Source organism: Polistes fuscatus, unplaced genomic scaffold, assembly GCF_010416935.1.
Source record: "Polistes fuscatus isolate 324 unplaced genomic scaffold, CU_Pfus_HIC Scaffold13, whole genome shotgun sequence".
Taxonomy (NCBI): domain Eukaryota; kingdom Metazoa; phylum Arthropoda; class Insecta; order Hymenoptera; family Vespidae; genus Polistes; species Polistes fuscatus.
In genome coordinates, this window is record NW_025113031.1 from 2,268,089 (window position 1) to 2,287,800 (window position 19,712).

Here is a 19,712-nt window from a genome sequence, read left to right on the forward strand (position 1 = left end):
ATATTATTCCTAATATAACGAACGTCCTATTATTCTCTTTCTATTTCTATTTCTCTTTTTAAGTATTAACGCACGCAAATTCGCATAATCGTGCATATTGCTAGACCTACTTAACAGAGTATTGTGCGTTTATACGGGGAGGACTTTAACGTTTAAATTGGTCACCGTGGATCGAAGATTAGCGTCACTTTCCCACCTTGTTCGCCTAATTCTGTGCTAGAGTACTTACATTTCATTTCCATTTTTTCTTTAATATATAATTATATTATTTATTATCTTTCCGCGTGATACGAAAATAATGACGCGAATAAAAGTGTCATCGAAATTTAATTCATAAATTAATTAACACGATCGTTCGTACGTTTGTTCTTTTTTTATTGTAAATTTGAACGAATCGATAGAAACGTAAAGTTCTCTTCGAATTATTTTGTAAATCTCGATCAATATTTTCCCTATGAAAATTTCTTCGTTCTTTGAGTTTTTCATCGTAGTCTTGTAAATGAACTGACACTCGTTACACACAAAAAAATAAATACAAAGACAGTGAGAGAGAAAGAGAGAGACAGATGAATAAAAGCAAAAGGTAGAACACGATTGTTTCAGAAACAAGGTTTATAATCAGTTTTGTAGAAGCACACACGAGAGAAACGTGAGCACGTATCCTCTCTCTCTCTCTTTCTCTGTTTTCCTTTTGACAGATTAAGAAGGACAGAAAACGAGAAGGAGACTAGTAGTCACGTGTATCGTATAAATAATTATGCTCCTACCATTTGCCCATAATTTCGGGGATAACGGAAGCAGAAAGCTGGTAACCTTGATGCATGATTGATCGCGACTAGCCTCGTAGTACGATTAATGAGAAATAATTAGTAGCCTAACCAGAATTAATGAACGACTAATCATTCCAACGTCGAAATTCCTGTATCTCGTTGAAAATTTTCAAACAAATACAAATACAAATATGGAGATAAATGCGTGCGTATCAGTTTTATCGAACGATCAATTTGTTTGTTTTTTCTTTTTTTTTTTTTGTTGGAAACGTTTATTAATCAAGAATTATAGTTATATATATATTTAATCGAGAGATACACTCAGCACAGAATTGTGAAAGATTTATCTATCTTTCTTTATCATTTTCATTCTTATTTTCTATATCATTTCTTTTTATTTTTCCTTCTTTATACTTTCTTGATACTGCTTTTACGTTTCCAGCTCGACGTTCTGGAGAAACACTTTTCTTTGCTAGGTATTATCTTTTCATTCTTGCTTGCCCCCTCCCCCTTCCCCCCTTCCCCCTTCCCCTCCAGTGTAAATTTCATTCCACTTTATTCCTTTCCGCCGCATCTCGTTCCTCTCATTCTATTTTCTTATTCTCCTTATCTTCCTGGAACATGAAACGTTCTTACTTTTCTTTTTCTTACCTTTTTTTCCTTTTTTTCCATTTTTTTTTTTTTTTTTATTCGAATTGTATGTAAAACGAGCTATCGATTATGGGATTATTAGTCGGAACGAACGAACGCGCAGATTAAAAAATTGTTGTTTGAATACAAAACAAAAAAGAAGAGAAAAAAAGTCGATTAATTGAAATTGAAATATTTTATGATCTTTATTTAATCGGAATGATGAATCGTGAATTTGTCATTTGTATTAGGTTTATTCATTGGCGTTGAAAAAAATGATAGAAATGACGTAGGGTAAAAGTAATGCGCAGAAATCGTAACCCTTTCATTCTTTTCGATGAGAAAATTCGTAAAATAGAGAAAAGAGTATAGAGTGATAATGGAGAAAGTGTGGGAATTTGAAATGTCACGAGTTTTGAAAGGTACCAACCAATTGAGAAAAATAGTAGATGAGAAGAAAGCAGTTGGACTCGTATCCTTTCTCTCTTTTCTTTTTTCTTTCTTCTTTCTATCGTTGTTCGGTAAAAAACGAGTGCTCGTATGCTTTTATTCATCTAGCAAAAAAGGGTGAAAGTAGCGGAAATAGAATGAGCAAATAGATCGATCGTACTGCTGTGCATGCATGCCAACGTGTTATTATTTATCTACTGCATATATTATTTATCTACTGCTATATACATATATAAAAAAAGAAAAAAAAGAAATAAAAAAGAAAGACTAAATTTTTGATACACTCATCCAGATATTTCTGTTTCTAAATAATTTATTCGTTGAATAAATTATTGAATATATATATATATGAATTAAAAAACATGACGATAGAGAATATGTGGGAATCTGAAATGTCACGAGTTCGGAAGGCACCAATTGAGAAAAAAAGGAATCGAATTCGAATCCTCTCTCTCTCTCTTTCTATTTCTATTTCTATTTCTATCGTTACTCGATAGGAAACCATCGCTCGTATGCTTTTATTCATATAGCGAAAAGTATGAAACTAGTGGAAATAGAGTGAGTAAATAGATCGATCGTCCTGCCGTGCATGCCAACGTGTTATTACAGCAAATATTATTTATTTACTACTATATAAAAAAAAGAAAAAAACAAAAAAGAAAAAGAGAAGAAAGAATTTAAAAAAGACAAACTGATGTACTCATTCGAATATTTCTTTATCCAGATAATTTATTCATTTGATAAATTATTCATATAAATGAATTTAAAAAAGAAAAAATATGACGATGACGGCGGGGGGGGGTGGTCTCGGTTAGTTGTCTACTTTTATCTTGTATGCTTTAGCTCGATAGAATGTAAAAAAGGGGTGTTGAGTAAATTGTTAGGACGTTAGTAATTAAGTTGATTCTTAAAATAAAACTCGCGCTTCTTGGGAAAGTTAATGAAAGTCTTGGGAGTCTGGTATCATCGTCATAACTATTTCCTCCTCGCTTCGCTTATGGCAAGTCATTGCCACGGAAGTTAACTCAACTACTTTCTCTCCTCTTCTTATTCTTATTCTTATTCTTATTCTTATTCTTATTCTTTTCATACTCTTTTCGACGGTTAGAAAGACGACAAGAAGAAGAAGAAGAAGAATAAGAAGAAGGAGGAGGAGGTGGAGGAAGAGGTGGAAAAGCTCCAGTCCTCTTTTCCAACGTCCATCCATCTTACCGTAGAGTTCTTCAAACCGTTATTACTGTTCCTTGAGAAAAGATCGTTGTGCACTACGCGTTGACCTACTATTTTTCTCTGATAACTGCGAAACCGAAGAAACTCTTCTCTTATACCGTAGCACGTGAATGTTTTCAGGATCAATCTGTTGGCCTATATGACTAGCGGAGTAGTAAGAGCGTATCTAAACTCATCTCCTATGGGCGATACTTTTCCAACTTTACTTTCAAAGATATATTACTTCCGAGACCGTGAGGATACGGATATCGAATACGTTCTTCTGTTTTATCTCTTTTGATTGATCTTTCAATATTTTTAACTTTATCTCCAAATAATCTCAAATCTTGCAATCTCTACTACTACTACTACTACTACTACTACTACTACTACTATTTACACATCCCCTTTTTCTTATCCTACAAATACAAATATTCAACACTTGTTCGTTTTGTTATATTAGAAAATCAATGTAGCCTCTAATGTATTCCTACAGATGTGTATTTACACGTGTTACTCGAAAGCAATCTCACAGGATAGTCTCCTTGTTCGAAATCTACTTGCCTACACATACCTAAGTACACCTGTTAGTATTCGAGAACGGATCACACGTGTCCCCTGTTACATCTACGGATGATCATGCATGCAAACGCGTGAATCTCGATCGTTAATAAATCTTTGATTTTGATCAAATAATTTTCAAAACAAATCATCTAACTTTGATTGTTCAATTTTATTTCGTTGAGAAAAAAAGAAAATTAAGAAAAAATAAGAAGAAAAGAAAAGAAAAGATAAATATCGTTTTCAATTTGATATATCGAAAAGGAAAAAGTTAATGAAAATATCGAAATGTAATTGAGAATTCGCGATAGAAAATAAGATAGAAAGTTTTGTTATATTTTCTGGTAAAACATTGATTGTGTCTCTTGTTGATTTTCACTGTGTGCGTATCATCTGACCGTTTGTTTGAAGTTCTTGCGCTCGGTGAATCTATTATTTGTGTCTGGTAGTTTCGAATACGTTTCTATGAAAAGAGAGAAACAGAGAAAGAGGGAGAGAGAGAGAGAGTAGATAGATTTCTGGCAGATGAGAATGCATCTCCTGGAAAACCGAGGATCATTCGCATGGAAGAAGCGACAAAGTTTAATGCTCTGTCTCTTCGTAGCAGAACAGAGACCCACCGCATATGTGAAAATGTAAATAACAGTTTGCAGTCGATTCGCGAGTTGATTCCTTCCTTTCTAACGACCACAATATGAAAAGAGAAACTTAAACAATCGTCCAGAAATGTTAACATTTCTCTTTCTCTCTCTCTCTCTTCCTCTTTCTCTCTCTCTTCCTCAATGTGGCTAGTAAATTATTATTATTATTATTATTGTAATAAATTTCAACGTTTGTTTCTTCTCATCAATCTGTACTTATCAAAATATTCTCTCTTTACCATTAAAATGTAAATTTAATACAAATATTATATTTATATTATACCGAGACAGACAGACAAAAAATAAACAAATAATAATATCGTAGTAATAATATTTTCTAATATTCTTATTTATTATATCTAATTTCATGTTAATTTTAAACATGAATTTTAATTCAAAGTTTTTAGTTAAATTTACAAAGTAATAATAAAGTTATTAAGAAACTTATTGGTTCTGATATTATCGCGATCGATAATTACTCTTGCCAAATTTCACGATCAAAGTTAATTAATAATTGATTAAAAGATCTAAGTGATGATATAATAGATATACATGTATACGTTAATGTTAAAATTGTATAACAACGTAACAGAAACACACTTATTTATGGAATCGTATAATTTGTATATTACGTTTATCAATTTTTTCTAATATATCTAAGAAAGTATTAGGATGTTTTATATAACTGTATTGATATGATTTGTTGATATTTATTGTCAGTCTTATTCGTACATTGAGACGTGTAACATAAATAATACGTCGTAATAAGTGTATAAAATTTATTTCGCGTATACGTGTGAGTATTTTATCGTTATGCAAGTGATATGCATATGTGCACGAGTGCTGTGCATCGTCGGCGAATGATATATGTATGAGTACGTACGTGTCTATGTCAGCATTCAATTGTATGATTCAATTAAATCGTAGAAATCCAAGGTTTTATACGTTTTAAGTGTTGTAGATCGTTTATCGGTAAAAAAAAATCTAAACAGATACTTATATTATATATACTTTAAACTAGTAGTTGATTTATCTTTAAAGTCTGCTTTACTTTTTACAACAATATTTATAGTTATCCGTTCTTATCTCATCTTATACTTCTTATACTTACAATGTTCCGTTAGTCGTCGTGCTATCCCATAGAATCCTAATATACGAGATCAAATTTCAATTTTATATCCTCCCAACTTGGCTCTTGTAAATTTATATACATATATTATATCTAATAAAAATATATTATAATATATTAATTTTTAACATAATTAAACAAATCAATATAGTTATTTCAGGATTTTAACTAATCATATCACGAATAACAAGATTTAACAAAGTAATCCTAACATATATACAGACATATTATACGTGTGTAGTATGTAACTAATTAGCACGCGTGTTCAAGATAAAGGTTATTATAATAACGAACGTTTGAGAGGGAAGCTTGCAAAGCCTCTCTTCCGTCATTCATTTGAGCTGCTAATCGCGAGTGAGCACTTTGGTCGTTGAGCTTTCAGCGTTCCGGAAGCGTCGAAGAATATCCTGGCACGTGGTTATATAAACATCGAGAGCGAGAGAGACAGGAATGATGAGTCAGAGTATGTATGTGTCTATGTGTGTGTGTGAGAGAGAAAGAGAGAGAGAGAGATGATAGAGAGGGAAACAAGGGATGGTATGAGAGACAATGAATCGCGATGGAGACTCTATGAGTAAAGGCATCTTCATGAAAGCCTTTCAACGATCGATTCGCACACGCAACGAGCATCTATCCATCTCTCTTACACCCACATGGATGAACAAACCCTTTCTTCTATAATCTCCATGATCCTACTGACGAAAAGATCAAAAATCGATTGACTGAGATAAATATCAAGTAAAAACACGTAAAATCTTCCCTCCTTTTTTTAATAATAATTCGACGGATAAATTTTCTTTCTTCATATATTTTTAGACACGTTTCTTCTTTCTCTCTTTCTTTTTAGAAGAGGATGCGAGTAATGATAGTCAAGTAAGTAACCATGAAAAGAAAAAGAAATTAGTCGTGTTTTAACTCGTGAGAATTAAATTTATAATATAATATATATTAATATATATTAAGAAAAAATGTTTATTAAAAAAAAAACAAAATCGAAAGCTGCCGTAAAACGAATACGCTGGGTGCTTCATTAATTAAAATTATAATAACGGATCTGGGGTGTTCTGGGAAATCATATAAAGACGAGGATTTAATTTATGAACAAGAGAGAGAGAGAGAGAGAGAGAGACAGACAGAGAGAATATATATAAATTCTTTTTATATGTGTATTTATACATAAAACGCTTAATATCATTTCATACTTCTTTTTTCTATTAATTTTTTTTTTCTTTCTTATACATCATAAAAAAAATTATTCATTTTAAATTCGTCATATTTAATATAAGTTTTCAAAGGAATTTTTTTTTTCCCCCCGAGTATCTTTGAAGTCTAATATTAAAACAGATAAGTTTGACGTAGTTAAAAGGGTAGAGTAAAGAAAGTGCTGATCCTAAAAAAAAAAGGGATTCTCACTCGTCTTATTTCAAGATCAGCAGTGAATGCCAAGTTTTAATATCGTACAGGTTCTTTTCTTTGTAAGCCGAGTCGTAGGAAGGTTGTTACTGGCTCGTGGCCACTTTGGACAACGAAGAAAACTCTATATAATATTTCCTACGGACTAACACACCCTGTCATTTTCTTCTTTACCCGACAACACAAAGCTGCAAGGAAAGAGTATGAGAGAGACAAGTAAAAATGAACTGAAATGGAACCCCTCCCTGGGCCTATCTGACGTTTCTATACACATTTTTAGGTTGACAAGCAAACAATCTATCGTTGAAAATATTGTTTGAGTATCTTTCCTATTTCTTCGTCATTTTCTCCCTTTATCGTTTTCTCTGTATTTCGGTATAGAATGTCATAGATAATTTTTTTTATTCTTTTTTTTTTTCGAAATGAACCCTACTTTCCGCGAACCCCGTTTTAGGAATCTCGAGAGGAGGAACGCTTTGGGAAAGGGTTCGTTCAACTGGAAGAGTGAAAAATTTTAATCGTGATATATCGTTTATCCCTTCCTCTTCTATCCTTCCTTTATTTCTCTCTCGTAAAACTAGTTTCGAAGGTTTTAACGAAGGTAAAAACTTTTCCCCGCGCGTAGTAAAAAGAGTGAAGCAAAGTTACGTTTCCTCTTATTTTCTTTCTCTCTCTCTCTCTCTCTCTCTTCTTATTTTGTTCTTCTTTTACTCCCTTTATTTTTTATATTTCCTTTTTTTTTTTTTTCCTTAGAAAAGAATTGCCCGGGAAGTGAAGAATATTGGTTCTTGTTGTTGTTTCGCAAAGTTCCTCGAGTGAGTGTGAGCGAGAGAGAGAGAGAGAGTGAGAAATAAAAGAGAGAAAGAGAAGAGAGGGAGAGGATTCTCGTAAGTGCGGAGGAGAGTAAACGATGTTATCAGGAGGTTGTTCTCGAAGCTATAGTGGCGTTTTGAATCTGCACGGATACGAGATTCGATGCGATAGCCCTGGAAGAGAGGATACGCGCTTGCTCGTTCGTTCGATTATCGGAAAATACTGATTAAATGATCTCGATAAGGTATCCAACGTTATTATTCGATGCCTCGTAATAGCCGTCGAAGAAAATTTCGTCGATGGATTTATCGTTAAATTCTCATGGCTGATGCCACTATTATCTCTCTTATGGATTTTTCAAATGATTTTTAATGATTTTCAAGTTAACCTACCTTTTGGTTCAGCCAAATTGCTGTCCGATAGTTTTCAAATATCGCGTTGGAATAATTGATCACCACCATCACCATCACCACCACCACCACCACCACTACCACCATCACCATCATCATCAAAACCATCACCATCATTATTACAACTACTAACAACAACAAGAGCAGCCTTCAAACTCGTTTAAAATTCGTACTATCTCTCATTAATCTTCGCGAATTCCGCGTTTACATGGTGCTAACAAAATTTCATGTATTTCGTTACTATCGTTAATCATATTCCCTTGTAAGTTATTCTAATTACTTGTCTATGGTTAATGGATAAAAATAAAAATAAATAAATAATAAAATGAATTTGTTGAGAGAGAAAAATATGTGTAACATCGATTGGAAATTAGTCAAATTCAATTTCCGAGCTTTTCTTTATTGTTAGTTCGTTCATACGTATGAAGCGACTGACTAAAGATTGACTCGTTCTACTTGCCCGAACGAGTATCTGCGAAAAGCCATCTCAATTTCGAGCTGAAAAAAGCGTACTGATTGTTGAATACTCCTTTTCCTACGTTGTACGAGCTATAAATGACCACGAAAAGGTTGAAACGTAGTTCGATGGGTAACAATTGGACAAAGAGGGAAAAAGAGAAAAAAAAGGAAAAGAGAGCGAGAAAGAGAGAGAAAGAGAGAGAGAGAGAGAGGTGCCAATGAAATCGGTGTGTACATTCACCCTCTTGTTCTCTTTTTCCTTTACTCTCTTTCGAATCGAAACGAAATTCTCGTATTTTTCCAGACTTTTCGAAATAAAGAATTAAAGTAACAATGTCGAAGCTCTTTCATATAGTTGCTAATTAAAATATAAAAAAATGTTCTACGTTTTTGATGCGAATATTACAACGCGATGAAATTAGTTCTTTTTTTTTCTCTTTTTTTTTTTTTTTTTTGCAAAATTTCTGTTGTTACCTGTCACAGAAGGGATAGGGAGGGATTCGCGTTTCTGTCTGTCTACCAGGGAAAATTTAAAAATCAAAAATGAAAGACGAAATAAAAAGAGAAATGTAGCAACGTTACAACCAACATACGTATTAACAATTTGACAGGACATATTGATACGTTAAAAATTCGTATGTTGCGGCGAGTGTTACGGAATACATGGAGGAGGACTTTTTGAAAAACGATACGTCATCGTCGAGTTCCATTGAGAGTTTTCAAGGGGCAGGGGGATTGTATGGGGGTTGAAGGGTGTACGCGTGTGTGTGTGTGTGTGTGTGAGCGTCGAGAAGAGAAAAACTTAATCGCGAAGCCGTGCACAGCTGGCAGTGGTTTTCAGCTTGGTGGAATGAAACGGGGTCACCGATCGCATTGTACTGTTCACAGCGAGAAAGCGGAGGACTCAAGCACTTCGCAACAATTCATGCACTTTTGACCTTTGCAAACTCGTTCTCCCTCTCCCCCTTGCCCCCCCTCTCTCTCTCTCTCATTCTCTTTTTGGCCATGCAATACGGAAGGCGGCCTAGTTCTTTCTTTCTCGGGTACATACCAAAAGAGATTAATATAATTTTCAAGCGTTATCGAGATACAAATATCGGTGCATGGTTTTTATTGCTTTACGTCTTCTCGGTTACCTTTTCGATAACCTCTAACATTTCTACATTTTCTTCTTTCTCTTTTTCTTGATATCTCCCTTTTATTAAAATGTCTATTACAATATATTTTTGTTGTATAAAATGAATATTGTAGAAATGATTGGAAAAGTTAAGTTAATAATTTAATCATCGTCACGATCAATCGGTGATCCGTGAATGGAAACGTTGATGCACTTTCGACCTATGATCATCGTCCTATTATCGATCTATAATAGCAATCATTCAGACAATTTCACATTGTATGGAAAATGAAATGAAATAATATAGCAAATCCGTGAATGTGTTCGGGGGGTTACCTATTTGCCACAGTATTTGTCTTTTGTTTCCCTGAAAATTTATTAGCGGAACAAAACCTCGACCGATGTCGAATGCCCGTACCAAAACTGCAGCATTCACTCGTACATTCATACATACACACATATATAGTATACGTTTGTATGAATATAATACGCGTACGTTACGCGTTGCGTTTGCATGTTTCAGCTAGGAAAATCCGATTGTTTCGAATTCGTAATGCGGGGGTTGTAGTACTCGTTGGTTATTCCTACTATTGGTTGTTGCTTATCTTATTATAATTAAACGACGACTTCCTAATCGGTATTCTTTTGAATACTTCAAATCGTCATTATTATCGTTACATACTTACAATTAGAAATAATGAAGCTATCGATCGGATGCATCCGAAGATCTCTTACAATTGGATTCTTTTTGAAGTAGCAAGAAATTCACTCAACGATATTGCACTTTTCCTGTATACCGAGGAGGGAGAGAAAGTTTCGTGGCAATTTCTGATTTTCCAATTGCTCCAGGCCGAGTTACGAACTCTTTCCTTCCCTTGCTACTTCTTTTTCTTCTTCCATTTCTTCTTTTTTATTATTTCCTTTTTCATTTCTTTTTTGTCCATTTCTTTTACCACTATCTTATACGACATTGATCCTATCAAAATATAATACATACATTTTATTTCTTTTCCGATACGTATCACACAGTCAGTCATATGATGAAATCTCTTTAAAGACGTAAGCATATAAAAGGGAACGCGTATTCATCTAAGGTTATATACTTACTTACATATATCTCGGATTTTTCCTCTCTTTTGAAAATGATGTAAGAGCAATAAGGATTTACAGATCTATCGATCCAATTTTCTCGGTATCGAGTAATATCCAAGAAATGTTATTTCCGATACGTGTTTGAAATGATCACAGCTGCGATTTTGGATGCAGGGTCGTGAACTAAAGACTAGCAGGAGTTTCAGAAATGCTCAGCATAGCTGAGACTCGTCGACCTGCACATACACACACAAACACACACACACACACGTATATACTCGAACTTCAGCACATTTGGCTTATACGCAAGCACGAGAGAGTTCATTTGCTTTCGACGCCGATGGCCAACGGGCTAACTTGTAGTACCTACGTTTATATCTATGTGTGTGTATGTGTGTGTGTGTGTAGGAAAGGGAGAAAGGGATTGGCTTACTCTACACGTGTTCACCACGCGTACACTCGATTATACGTCCTAACATCTCCGAGTCGGTGTTACTCTGCCGATCGTTCGAGTTTCCGTGCTATTCTCATCCACCGTTGGTTTCGACATGATTAACAGTGTCCGTTAAACTCGTCAATTATTTATGACGTAATAACAAAGTAGGATAGACGACGTGAGATATTATCGTGGTGTGTTCTCTTACTTCTCACGTCGATAACTCTACCCGTTAATTATTACTTTAACTTGCACACATGTGTATACAAGCGTGCATACGAATTTATATATAAACAATTTCGTTTTATTAAAAATTAAAAAAGAAAAAAATCCATCAAATTGAATATTTTTATCGAAAGGAAAGAGCGACGTTTTTCTCGTTGAATGTATTCATCGAATAATTTAATACTTACAAACGTAATCAAATGAACTTTTATATATTTGAAAAGTTTGTATATATATAAAATAAAAATGTATATTTATTTAATATTTTCTCATAAATCTAATGAATTTTCGTTTCTCATTTAAGATGCAGAGAGCGGTGCTACTGCTCTGTTGGCTGCCGTTCCTAAACCACTGCTACGCCGTAAATCCAGGTAAACTTTAATCATTCGGCCGGCAAATGATTTTCTCGAGTAAAAGTTTCTTTAATTAAATTAGATCATTAGAGAATGGTCGCGTGTATATATTATGATAAAAATGAAAATTGAAATAAAATCGAAATGACGGACAAAAATATTAAATGAAGTTTGAAAGGTTGAATTAAGGATATTTTGAAGTTAATGCGAATCGACGAGCTATGGTTAAGCTTAAGCTTAGCTTAGCTTATCACGCTAACACGAGTCACGTTTATGCGATGTATCGAACTTTAAAGGTATAACGAATGAACGAAATGAGTGGGGGAAGAACGATAGTAGGGTTATTATATTTCGTAGAATCCCTTCCTTCACATGCTAGACTCAAAACTTTTCAACCTTCTGAAAACTTATTAGACACACTACATTTCTATTATGTATAGGTATTACTTCCATTTGTTTCGTGTAAGTATCCAAGCAACGTGTTGAAGAAAAACAGAACGCCCAGGCCTTTCTGGTGAACTCTGATCATTATGATTATACTTATTTTCTCACGAATAATGTCAATGCGAAGTACGCATCGTAAAATGAAATATTTTAATTGGAACGTTTTTAATTTGTTTTTTTTTTTTTTATTCTTTTCTTTCTTTGTAGGAAAGTAAAATACACGAATACCCATACATTTCGTTCAATGAGTGTAATATCAAATAATTATTTAGTATTTTTCTAAAATAACTTTTCTCTCCTGGTGTGTTAAAGTTAGGGATAAATTGCAAGTGTGCAACCCATGGCACACGTGACGCTGATAATTTGTAGTAATGACCAACGTTGGGTGATTCGGTACAAGCTTGCTGTTATTACGTCTAACGATCCTCTCAAGGATCTTATCGACGTGTTAGAATATAGTATATACACATACACGTGGATATGAATATACGATGAAAACTATGCGCGCGATTTGAAAGTTTGAAATTCGAAAAATCGGAAAAGGATAACGATGCTAGAGAAAAAGAGAAAAACAGAGAGAGAGAGAGAGAGAGAGGGAAAGAGAAAATATTTCTCTCTTCATTTTAGATTCCATATCGAATCTCGGTCATAGTGCACGTGAGCGTGCTTGAAATTTTTATCTCCTCGCCACGAAACGATCCGTCATTTTGTAGTATAGCGTGAGATAATGTAAGTACGTCGGGTTGAGATCACACCATAGAAAGAAAGAGAGAGAGAGAGACGGAGACAGAGTGGACGAGGACTGTAAGTCATGTAACACGTGCTTTCGCGATTACGTCGAGGAAACTCGTCGACTTTTACGTTCTTTCTCATTCTCTCCCTGACTTTCTCTCTCTTTCTCTCCTTTCCAAAGTCATAAGCTACTGCAAGCTGTAAAAATCTAGCCTGGCTAAAGAAAGTTCGTAAGCGAATAGCAGTGTAGTAGTAGTAGTAGTAGTAATAGTAGTAGCAAGCTCGTAACTTTAAGGGAGAGAAAGAAACACAAAAAAAAAAAACTGAATAAAAAAGAAGAAAGATCGTGATGGATAGATCGTTATGTTTTTCCTTGTCGGATAGTTTATACCTATAAGCAAGTGTTGTATACGAGTATACGATTTATGTAAAAATAGGAAAACGTTGTAGGAAGAGAAATAGAGATAGAGATAGAGAGAGAGAGAGAGAAAGATAGATAGAAGAGAAATGGTTCGTTCGCGTGTACATACAAGCAATACGGTCGAATAACGTTATACAGAAGTGTATCGCATTTAATTTGGTAGACGGTAAACGGTATTCATTGCTTTTGTCGACATTATTGGACGTGTTACATTGGTACGAGTGCATCCTATGCGTGTTTAACAGCATAGAACGAACACTGCCCCCCCCTCTCTCTCTCTGTCTCTTTTTAGCTCAATTTTGGCACGATAAACGAAGGACAGAAATATTCGTTCAGTTTTACTAGTTCCCTGGTATCAGCGAGTTTGTTCTCCCAGCGAACGCTTTAAATTCTAACGCTATTCGATAAACTTGTTAAATTTGTTTCAAGTACTGAACGTGCGTGAAAGAGAGAGAGAGAGAGATAGATAGATGGAGAGTTGTGTAATACAATGTCTAGGTTCGTTCTTTGAATTCCTTCAAAAGTCTTTAGAATTTAGTCTGAAGTACTATATTGTAATCTGAAGATGTTGAAGTAGTATCGAAAGTTTAATAATATCTAGTGTCAAAATTGTTAAACTTACATTAAACTCGATTCTCTTTCTCTCTCTTATTTTTGTGTGGACGTGTGCGTTTCTCCGTCTTCGTCTATTTTTGTTTGTTTGTTTGTTTGTTGGTTTGTCCGTATTAAAATCGAATAGGATTAACTATAACTAAAATCTTTCATGTTAATAACCATAAGATAGAATTTTCGATGTGTATCGATAAGAAGAGGGATCGAGTAGGAGTAGTAAAATTTGTCCGCGGTCGGAGAGAGGAAGATCTTTCCGTTTAAGACTCTGAATCAGTATACGAGCATTCCATAAAGTTTAGCGCAACTTAATCCACAGATTGAAACGCAAAGTACGGGTTTATGTAAAGTCCGTGGTGCATCGAACGCTTGCCTCCATGCAATTTGATACTTTCGAGTCGGTGGTAAAAGTACTACCGGTAACTACCCTTACGTTGAGTGCAGAGTTTCAGGAAAGGAATCAACCTACCCTGTAGGGAGAGAGAGAGGGAGAGAGAGAGATGATAAGGTATATACATCTAAAAGGGAAAGGTGATTACTTGAGAAATCTTTCAAGAAGTATTAGTAGCTCTTTGGATTAGTAAAACACATCGATGTTACTTATCCTAACTAACTGATATCCTATCTTTCATCTCTGACATGTAATCTCCTGTAATAGCTTATCCAACAAATGTATTTTCATTTTTCTTTTTCTTTCTTTATCTTTATCTTTTTCTTTATTTTTAGTCTACGTTAAATTATATCCGACGAATATATTAATCTCGATATAATATATATTTATTTGGAATAATGTTAAATGCGAGGATTATACATGTATATATAAATAATGCATTCCCCTAGAATCATGGTGCATTCTCAAGTAATAATAATTTTCGAAATTTCAACATATTCTGTAGAGAATAGGATGGAACAAAGTAGAAACGATTATGAAAGCTGTTTCCAAAACGTAAACCAGTGCCGTTCCTTTTTAACAGAGTCAAATCGCGTATTTGTATGTAAATAGTAAACGATATGGTTGAGCTTCGCAAACCAAGTGCTTTTCAACGTTTCGAACTTTAGTGGCAAAGTTAAGCTATCCTTAACGTTGAATTTCACGTTCCATTCTTTCCATTTTTGTTTCTTTCCAACACTTTTTCTATCATTCGTTCTCTCTCGTTCTCGTTTACTTTTTGATAACGCGGTTTAAGTAAGTAGAATTTCAGCAATACTGATCGTGATCGTGATCGTGATCGAGATCGAGATCGAGATCGAGCTTAAAGCATGTCTTAGTTTGCTGACCCAAGCCTTATCGGAGTCCCATCGAGCGGAACTCGAAAGCCGAAGCAATTCAACCGGTTGCCAATCCCCGTGGTTTCATTGTGGGCTCGCACTTCGATTGTTTGACGACCTCACCTTGTTATCCAACTTGCTCGGGGAGAGAAAGTTTGTCAGACTCAACCGCAGATAGTAATTTCACTCGAGGCGTTAAAGTCATTCATTTTGAATAAGGGAGTTAGGTATAACTCCCTTATTTTCTCTTACTGTGAATTATATCTATGTATATATATATATATTATAATGTAGATTTCATATATTTTGTACTATTTTCTTTTGTTTTATCTTATCTAAAAGTTATTTATCTACAGGTGTAGATATATAATAAACATAACATGTATCCTTATATTTCTAGGGGACTTCCGTTTGTCCTTTTTCTTTTTTTCTTTTTCTTTTTCTTCCTTTCCTTCTTTCTATCACTATTCTATAGTCTTAGGGAATACTTTTTCCAAACGACAAAAGTCATCCAGTCGAGTGTCTGAAAATCTCTAAGCACCTTTAAATAAAGAAAAGGATCAAGTAGGAGTCTCCTCTTTATCCCAGGAGTCTTTTCCTCTCGTATTGCGAGGACTTTGTCGTATTAGAAGTTGCCACGAGGGTGAAGCGTTGACATTGCCGATGGGACTACTACTACTACTACTATTATCTGTGAACTTTACGCTACGAGTTTAAGTCGTGAATATATAAGCTTTCTACGATTTATTACGAGGCACCTCTTGCTGGAGTGTTTAATCTTTTCAAAAATACATTTTATCATCTTAATATTATCATACACGTTTAATCGTTAATTTGTATTATACACTTTTTCGGTATAAATGAAAAATAATAGATAACATAATTTATTATTTTTTTGTTTCTTTCTCTATTCTTATTATTTTCAATATATTATAATATATTATATAATATATAATATATATAATTATAATATATATAATTATAATATATATTATTGTAGGATTCGTGAAAAAAATTGGGCCGTTGAGAACCGACTGGACCGGGACTCGAACCCAGATTTTCATTTTCCGCTTCCCGGGCGACTGCTCTTTAACCAATTGAGCTATCCAGGGCCCACCGTCCAATCTCTTCACGAACGCCTACTTAAGTGTTTGGCTTGGAGGTGCTCGCATCCCACATTATAATAATAAATAAAAAATTATAATCAATCTTTATCGCTCGGATCCGATTCTTTCCGCCTATCGAGAAAAGAGTTCGGTGATATTTTTTCTTTTCTTTTCTTTTCTTTTTTTTCATAATAAAAGCTCAGGATGTGCCAATTGGAGCGGGGTAGGGAAGGGAAGGGAAAAGGGGTTGGAAAGAGTTTAGAAAAAGCGAAGTAATAACGTAGGAGATTCAGCGACGCTAGATTTATCGCGGAAACATGCAGTGGTGACGTGACGAGCACGACAACAGGCCCGAAACGACAGCTGGCACTGTGAACGCGTATAACTATAGTGATAGCAACGATCGGGGCCGAGTATGTTGTTCGCTCGTATGTCAGATAGAAATATTCTACCGTCCGGAAGAAACAGAATAGTCGTCGCTAGAGGAAAAAATAAAAAAAACGACATGTTTTTCTCGGCCCCAGCCCCCCCCCCCTTTTCCTCGTCATTTTCTATTCGCTAAAGGAGAAAAATAAACAAAGGCTAGGAAAAAAGAAAAGATTTTCTCGATGGTGGTTAAGCAACATTCGAGAAGATCGATTGTTGGGGGTTTCGCGTGGTGATTCGCAATGCTCAGAAATAGCGAAAGGCTATGGAAGGCAAAGAAAACAGTCGTTTCGCGGTAAATCGAGTGGGCACCATAAAAATTCGTGTGCACGGGAGGAAAAGAGAATGCGAGAGGGGGAAAAAAAGTAGAGAAAACGTTGCTCCGTGTGTAGCATGTGTGCGTGTGTGTGAGAGAGAAAAAGAGAGAGAGAGAGAGAGAAAAAGAGTATCCTATATATTCGTATATATCCGTGAGTTTCAGGAAATTCAATTTCGAGGCTTGGTATTGCGGCTTGGGAGATTAATCGCGACTCTCTACTACCAAATCCCAGAAAAATGAATTTTACTTTGAAGTTGGGTAGGTACTTCGCACTGTTGGTGTGTTCACTCGTGCAAAACTCCTACGAAGCATCGTAAAACATGAATACGTATAGTTATGCATATAGTATATCAAAGGTATAACTCTTGAGAATTTGTCCAGAATTTTGTGTCTGGACACAAATAAAATATAATAAAATCATATGAAATCAAATGAAATCAAATATATCGACTATTGTGTAGATACACGAGTACTATCAATCGAACTTTTGTATGAAAAGTTATGCGAACGAGTTGGTTAAAGATAAAATACAATTGTATGTATCTATTCGATACACACACATACACACACACACGGATCAATCGAATTTTATATGGGAAGTTTTATGAATGAACTGGACGAAGTATAGTTAGGCACCTATCTCAAAGAAAATAAACTTTAGCAGCTTGAAAAGTAAAAGAATTTCTACAAAATTCGAGACACAATGTACTGGTAATAATTAGGAGAAATTTTACGAAGCATACCCTTTCCAGCCCTTTGTCCCTATTTCGCGTAGCACCAAGTAGCTACCGGAAGGAACATTGACGTTGATAAATCGAGCAAGGCAAAGCACCGGGCTACGGATTACGAAGCCGTTCGAGCAGTAGAGTTTGTCGAACGGAAAGTTTATTTAGCGGGATTAAGTTCTTAACGTTACAAAAGTAGCATGAATTTTAATAGAAGCCCCTTCTTCTTCTTCTTCTTCTTCTTCTTCTTCTTCTTCTTCCCTTTCTCCAACAACTCTCACCTTCCGTCTCATTGTGTTTTGTCCAAATGTTAATTATTACTACATTGTTATTCTAATAGCTCTTTTTTTTCTTTTATTAATTATTTATATTTATTTCCAAGCGATTTTAAAAAACACGCACGCGAGAGAAAATCAAAGAGGAAGATCATTTGTTGATATTAAAATGGAAGAAAAGAAAAAAAATATATATATCCTCCTTTTTTTATTTCGTTATTAATTTTTGAACTTTCTAAAAATAATAAAAGCGTGTACACACGGTGAGGAAATAATTGTTTACGAATGAAATTAACAAAAAAAGCATATCCCCTTTTTTCAAATTGTAAATTATTTTGTCGTACCGACTACGTATTCTCAGCTGGAAAAGTTTAAATTAGAATAATCGAGACAAATGAAAAAAAAAACTTCTATATTTCCCTCCCTCCCTCCCTTTCTCTCTCTTTCACTCTCACTCTTGTTATCTCTTTGACGTGATGATAATCGAAAGAGAAACTTCAACGGTGTTTCGTATCGATGAACGAGCAAGGGAAATTAGTATCGGGAATGTTGGAAAGTTATCCTTAGCAATATATATATATATATATAGGCTGTACATATATATATATATAGGGTGTACATATATATATAGGCTGTACATATATATATATATAGGGTGTTAGTTTGGAGGCGCCAAAGTTGTGATTAACGAAAGCCACGAGGATTCGAAACATGGGATAGACTGGTGAGAAGTGAAGTGAAGGGTTGAAAAGAGAAAGAGAAAGAGAACAAGGAGAAGAGGAAGGAGAGTGAAAAGGGAAGGGAAGGGAAAGGAAGGGTCAGAGGATAGAGGTTCGGAAGCGATCGTGCGAGTCGTGGTCCCATTGGGGTCTTTCCATTCGATCGCCATCACGCGTTCGACTGTGAATCCAATCGGATTCACAGCTTCTATCTATCTATCTCTCTCTCTCTTTCTCTCTCTCTCTCTCTCTCTGTAACTCTTTCCATCTATCTGGTACGCATTACATCCGTTAGAGGAAGTTGGTCAATAGACTGGCCCTTTGTACGTCGATCAGAGACTTGCAACACTCAGCATGATCACGTAATCGGAGTGTCATAGCCTTGGGGGAAACTATAGGCTTATCGAAGGACTGAAACTCTAAATCAGAGTCGTATTTTTGAACGAAAAAAAGTACCACACCATAGTGAATTCATGGGACGGGGTTTCGTTACATCGTAGCTTATTCGAACGAATAAATCTTTCGAATTAACTGTGTCCTATGTTTTAGGTTACTTTCTGAATGGTGTTTTTCTTTTATTCTTTTCTTCCTTCCTTTTTTCTTCTCTCTTGATGTTTATCGTATAAATTTAATCAATTAAAACGTCGTCGATTGATGTCGTTCGATCAAGCGTGGAAAAAGCGAGACCTTGGGACAAATGTTTTTCCCTCCTCCTCCTCCTCCTCCTCCTCCTTCTCCTCCTCCCTTCCGTCGAAAAAAAGGAAAGAGAAAGAAACAAAAAAACAATAATAAAAAGAGAACAAAAATAACTATCCCCCTACCCCACATTTCTATATCCCTCCATCTTCGTTCCACTTTGAATGACAGGGGGGGGGAGAAAACAGTGTGGGAGAGCTCGAAATTGGAAAAATTTTTTGCACGAACGCCCCTCGCCTCGCTATATCTTTTCACAGTTTCGA

General features: G+C 35.1%; 1 protein-coding gene across 2 annotated transcripts in view; it reads left to right on the forward strand.

Annotated features, from left to right (window-relative positions):
- Window positions 1–19,712, forward strand: part of LOC122513824 (suppressor of lurcher protein 1) — a 335,671-nt gene that overhangs the window by 30,859 nt on the left and 285,100 nt on the right. The window contains exon 2 of one of the 2 annotated variants that reach the window (XM_043630302.1): window positions 11,660–11,726. The exons of the other annotated variant lie outside the window; for it this stretch is intronic. Within the exon in view, the coding sequence (XP_043486237.1) occupies window positions 11,660–11,726 (67 nt within the window). The remainder of the gene's footprint in view (window positions 1–11,659; window positions 11,727–19,712) is intronic. 2 annotated transcript variants of the gene reach the window in all.